At 43.7% G+C, this 6044-nt stretch overlaps 1 protein-coding gene across 2 annotated transcripts in view; it reads right to left on the reverse strand.

Moving 5' to 3' along the window:
* LOC119295991 (protein WVD2-like 4) overlaps positions 1-1879 on the reverse strand; it is a 7669-nt gene extending 5790 nt beyond the window's left edge. The window contains exons 1-7 of one of the 2 annotated variants that reach the window (XM_037574414.1): positions 1495-1879; positions 1162-1393; positions 1025-1083; positions 867-925; positions 594-671; positions 423-504; positions 225-296 (exon numbers count right to left, since the gene is read on the reverse strand). In XM_037574414.1, the coding sequence (XP_037430311.1) occupies positions 225-296; positions 423-504; positions 594-671; positions 867-925; positions 1025-1083; positions 1162-1393; positions 1495-1689 (777 nt within the window). In that variant the 5' untranslated portion in view covers positions 1690-1879. The remainder of the gene's footprint in view (positions 1-224; positions 297-422; positions 505-593; positions 672-866; positions 926-1024; positions 1084-1161; positions 1394-1494) is intronic. The other variant, XM_037574413.1, reaches the window with a different exon arrangement.
* Between the last annotated feature and the right edge of the window lie 4165 nt (positions 1880-6044).

Genomic DNA, 6044 nt, shown 5'->3' on the forward strand with positions numbered 1-6044 from the left:
CTGCTCCCTCCGTTCCTAAATATTTGTCTTTTTAGAGATTTCAAATGGACTACCACACACGGATGTATATAGACATATTTTAGAGTGTAGATTCACTCATTTTGCTCCGTATATAGTCACTTGTTGAAATCTCTAGAAAGACAAATATTTAGGAACAGAGGGAGTAATTCTTAGAATCAAAGCATACAGATGATCAAAAGGCTTTACATGAAAGTAGTTCTCACCTTAGATTTTTCCTGCAAATTCGTTTGTTCAATCTCCTTGGCATGAATTTTCTCCTCAAGTTTTTTTAAGAACTGAAAGAAAGAAACAAGCGCATGCTTAGTACTCCCTCCGTCCAAAAAAGCTTGTCTCAAGCTTGTATAAAACAGAAACAAACATGCAACTACTAATTAACACATGCCACTGTGGAAATTAGTTACCTCTTTGCGCTTCTCAGCACGCTCCTCCAATCGGAAACTAAAACCAGAGGCAGCAGCATTCTTGCGTTGAGTATTCGTGCTCCTGTAACACAACACCAAATGGCAGCATTCTGTATTAACACCATCGTACAAAATAACTGAGCAACAATTATGAACACAAAAAGGCTTTACGATGTAGTGGAGTGCACATCGTCCTCCATTTTCGCTGGAAATGACTGCCTGTAAGGTTTGGCAGTGTTCTCATTTGACCTGTGAAGGAATGCCAACCATTTGAGTGTAAGAAAGCAACAAGTTCAGATAAAAAAATGTTTTTATTTCATTGATCAATTAGTGTAACACTACAGTGGACTGCCTTTGATTGTACGGTGCAGATAAAGCAATAACCGAAACCACAAAGTCAAATGCAAGAATGCCCAAGAATGTGGTTTGGTATTACGGACTTACTCTTGGACTTCAGAAGAAGTGTCGTTTGGAGTTGAGTCCACCGATTCAGGCTTCACAGGCTACGTCAAAGAAAATAGAAAACAAGTTCACTAAAATGCAACTAAAAACCTACAGACTTTCGACATCCAAGTAACTGACTAATTGAGATCAGCACCAACCATGGATTGATGAGCGGCAGGCATCTGAGCCAAATTCCCCTTCTTCTCCGTGCCCCGTCCTGCAATTCCACCCCAATTATGTACGTGAACCCAACAGCAACCGTCACAGGCTAACTTAGGACAAGCCCAAAACTAACCCGAGGACGCTGCAGTTCCATTTGGCACGGCACCCTTCCCCTCTGGCTTGGCTTGCTTTGCCAGGGAGGTCATAGCGCCACCCTTCCTGACGCCGGTGGTCCCTCTCGCCGGGAAGGAGGCGCTTTGCGACAGACCGGGCTTCTTCCCCCGCGGTGCCGCCGAAGCAGACACCACCTTGCCGTTCAGCACATTCCCCTTCTTCCTCCCGCTCGCGTCCGCAGATCCAACCTTCTGCGCACACCGACACACGCCATTAGCGGCAGCAATGTATTAGCATGCACCAAAGTATGCCACGGAGTAAACTGAGAACCAGAATTCCGCGAGCCCTGCACCTTGGTAGGCGCCCTGGCCGGCTCCTCGGTAGATGGCACCGCGGTTGCAGATCCGACCAGCGCATCCCCGTCAGCGAGATCCACGTGATCACCACCATCCACATCCACCGGCGCGGCCACGGCGACGTCCTCCTTGCGGGCCTTGACGACGATGTTTTCCTCCCCTCCAAGTCCATTCGCTGCCGCACCTTCCATCCCCGCGTATCAGATCCGAGCCGGGACACCACCGAGATCCGGCCAGGACCTCCCCGTATCACGGCCCCAGGATCCGCCCACAAGATGGTTTTGCGAGAGGAGGAGAGGGCAACCACCCAGCGCACACTGCTGTCGCTACGGGAGGCAGAGACGGGGCAGTAGTGTACAGGTCGTTGCAAAGGAGCGAGGGCAAAAAATAAATCTCAAATCTTTTCTTTTCTGACAGTAAGGAGCGGGGGCGAGTTTTTTTAGGTAACCACATGTTTCATTGATCATAAATACGATGAATACAATGCACGCACACGGAACCGATCAGAAGGGTCGAGAGCAAACATGTGCGCCCTGAAACTTGCAGAAAAAGAAAATACATTGGAATCATTAGTTAATTCTGCAATAACCATGATGAGGACATCAATATCATTGTTACACGCACAGCCCTGCTATTATACATACTAAATCAATTACTAAAACTCGTGCACGCTAATTAAATTACCAGGTACTTTCATTTCTTGATAATGATTCTAATGTTCATAAGAATATGATGCTGCCTAAATTGAATGCATTTGTTTTGCTTACAAATGAAGGATCTAGCTTGGAGAAAGATGAACATTGGAGTAAGATCAAGCATGAAGATGACGGCATGCACAAGGAAAACAAGAACGGAGTTTCAAGTGATGATTTTCAGGACTTTGAAGCCACACTATCGAGTGCATGAAGTCTTGGACGAAATATACAAGATGCCACTTCACAAATTTCGTCCGGAGACTATTATAGGTGATGCGTCACCTTATTATTGGGTCAGACCCATGTAATTTCAAAGTACATAAGTATAGGTTGTTTTTAGAGTCCGTATGTATAGGAAAACAAAAGATAGGTTGGTTTCGAACCCCTCCCCCAAGGGCCACGAAATTCCCTCCTCTTCCTCCATATATACAGCCCTTAGGGCGTCGTTTAGACTTTGGGTTTTGTTTAGATTAAAAGTTCGCTATAGCTGCAACTTCGCATACTTCGTTTGTGTTTAACGATCAGACCAAGACGTCACAGAACCCCATCTTGATGAATAAAACTTTCATCTTATATTCGCAATATCCAGATTGCAATCTCAGTTTATTGCTTGTTCTTCATTTGCTCGCAGGAAATAGACCCTCGTGATCAGGTTGATTGCTCCGGCGTGGTCAATAACCCTCGAAAGTTGGTTTAGCGATTGCTAAGGCGCGTCGTCTTCGCACGATCGTAGTCGGATCGTCCAAGTCGACTCCCACAGAAAACGATAGATGTCTCATCGAAACATCGGGACACCTTCGCCTCTATCAAGTGGTATCAGATTCCCAGGCTGCTCGGTGAGATTTTACAGTTGTTCGTAGTTTAGATCGAGTTTGTTCTTCATACCTATAGTCCACGAAAAAGCCAAAAAAATTAGGGTTAGTTCATCCTATCCAAACCAATCTGAGCCTTTGCATAATCTTTTTTATAGTTTTTGCTTTGTTGAATTTGCGGTTGCATCGTCGTGTCGAGTTGCTGGTCTTAGTGTCTAGTCCTTTAGAGTTTCGAGTTCTGTTCACAAGTTGTCACGCTGCTGCCGCTCCATCGTCATCACCGCTGCCATATACCATCATCGTCATCACCGTTGTCATATACCACCATCGTCGTCACCGCTGCCATATACCACCATTGTCATCACCGCTGTCATATACCACATATTCACCGCCATCACGCTAATCCGAGTCCACCTCCATCACAGATTCGCCACCGGTCCGTGTTCCACCGCCCTACATATATCCGCCACCAGTCCGAGTTTCCACCAGATTCATCTCCGCCACCAATCCTAGTCCGAGTCCAGTATTTGTTGCTTTTTTTTCGATTTACAGATCACGCCATACTCCGAGTCGGGACCAAGTCGGACTTCCCAAAATCAGTGCCACCCGTACAAGAAAAATAGTTCTAGTTTCAAAAAAAACTAAGTCTGGAAAATTCTGACTAGGCAGTTTTTAGACCATTTGTAGATCTTTTCGGAAAAACATTGTTGCGGAGGACAAAAAGTGCAAAAAAAAGTGGAAAAAAGGGGAAAAATTCAGAGTGTGCTCCTCCCTTGTTTACGTGCCGCGTCGTGATTTTGTTAGTGCTCTAGGCTCGCGTCTCTAGCACGGTCTAGCCTAGGACCAGCACAATACCGCCGTTGAGCGTTTATTCAACTTTACATCTCTGAATTGATTATTGCTGACCCTTTTTGCTACCATATTATAAGTCTTCCCAGCTTCACATACATCTACGTCGTGCGTTTGACTCTCCCTGGTAATCGCTCTATCCAAGCTTTCAGAGTTTTGACTACAATGGTTGTCGATCACCATCTGCTGCTGGATAAGAACTGATAAGAATTTGAGATTCGCTTGACAGATTTGTGACACACCACCACCACTTCCTAGTAGTCCGTAGGATCATATTATTGTGTGTTTCTTTTGTTTCTAACCATGGCAGGATCACAAGCCGATGAGACCGATTGGGAGAACATGATGAACAAACAGATACATGATAAATTTCAGCAAATGATGAGTGAACAGGTGCAAGATGTGCTAAACAGATTTGAAGAGGCCATGGGGAAGATAGATGGCATTGAGAAGAAGTTTGAAACATCGCCTTCCAAATCAAGTGGGACGAGCATAGCGTGTTCCCCTTGAGCTACGACAAAATTCTGGTTCTACTGCTATTGTTGTTGATGCTTCTTTGGCTCCTGCTACTGCTGCTGCTGGTGCCGAGGAGGATGATGATTATGCGGGCGATTACGAGGATGAGGTTGATCAAAATCAGAAGGAACGTTATGTTCCATACAAAGGGAGTTGTGAAGGAACGTTCTGTTCGCGTCATCATAGATGGAGGGAGCTGCAACAACTTGGCCAGCATGGATATGGTGGAGAAGCTATCTCTCACCACAAGACCACATCCACATCCTTACTACATCCAATGGTTCAACAACAGCGGCAAGGTTAAGGTAACCCGTACTGTTCATGTGCATTTTAGTATCTCTACATATGTTGATTATGTTGATTGCGATGTGGTACCTATGCAAGCATGTTCCTTATTACTTGGTAGACGATGGCAATTTGATAAAAATTATGTACACCATGGTAGAAACAATCAGTATACTCTTGCTCATAAGGATAAAAATATTACTTTACTTCCTATGACTCATGATTCCATTTTGAAAGATGATATTAATAGAGCTAATAAAGCAAAACAGGAGAAAAATAAGAATGAAAATCAGATTGTGGCAAAAGAATTTGAGCAACAAATGAAGCCTAATAATAAACCATCTAGTGTTGCTTCTAAAATTAAATTGAAAAGTGCATGTTTACTTGCCACCGAATCTGATATTGATGATCTAGATTTCAGCAAATATGTTTGCTATGCTTTTGTGTGTAAAGAGGCATTATTTTCTTTTGAGGATGTACCTTTCTCTTTGCCTCCTGATGTCACTAACATTTTGTAGGAGTTCGCTGATGTCTTTCCACAAGACGTGCCATCGGGATTACCACCCATTCGAGGGATTGAGCATCAGATTGACTTAATTCCCGATGCTTCGCTGCCAAACCGTGCACCATACCATACCAATCCAGAGGAGACGAAGGAGATTATGCGTCAAGTACAGGAGCTGCTCGACAAAGGTTATATACACGAATCTCTTAGTCCTTGTGTTGTTCCTATTATGCTAGTGCCAAAAAAGGATGGTACATCGCATATGTGTGTTGATTGTAGAGGCATTAATAATATTACTATTCATTATCGTCATCATATTCCTAGGCTAGATGACGTGCTTGATGAATGGAGTGGCTCTACAATATTCTCCAAAGTTGATTTGCGTAGTGGATACCATCAAATTTGTATGAAATTGGGAGATGAATGGAAAACAGCATTTAAAACTAAGTCTGGATTATATGAGTGATTAGTCATGCCTTTTCGGTTAACTAATGCACCTACTACTTTCATGAGATTAATGAACGAAGTTCTACGTGCTTTCATTGGACGATTTGTGGTAGTCTATTTTGATGATATACTGATTTATAGCAGATCTTTGGAGGAACATTTGGAACATTTACGTGCTATTTTTATTGCTCTATGTGATGCATGTTTGTTTTGTAACCTTGGGAAGTGCACCTTTTGCACCGACCGAGTGTCTTTTCTTGGCTATGTTGTTACTCCACAGGGAATTGAAGTTGATAAAGCCAAGATTGAAGCTATTGAGAGTTGGCTGCAGCCCAAAACGGTCACACAAGTGAGGAGTTTTCTTGGCCTCGCTGGATTCTATAGGCGTTTTGTGAGAGATTTCAGCAACATTGCTGCACCTCTCAATGAGCTTACAA

This window comes from Triticum dicoccoides, chromosome 4B (genome assembly GCF_002162155.2).
Source record: "Triticum dicoccoides isolate Atlit2015 ecotype Zavitan chromosome 4B, WEW_v2.0, whole genome shotgun sequence".
NCBI lineage: Eukaryota > Viridiplantae > Streptophyta > Magnoliopsida > Poales > Poaceae > Triticum > Triticum dicoccoides.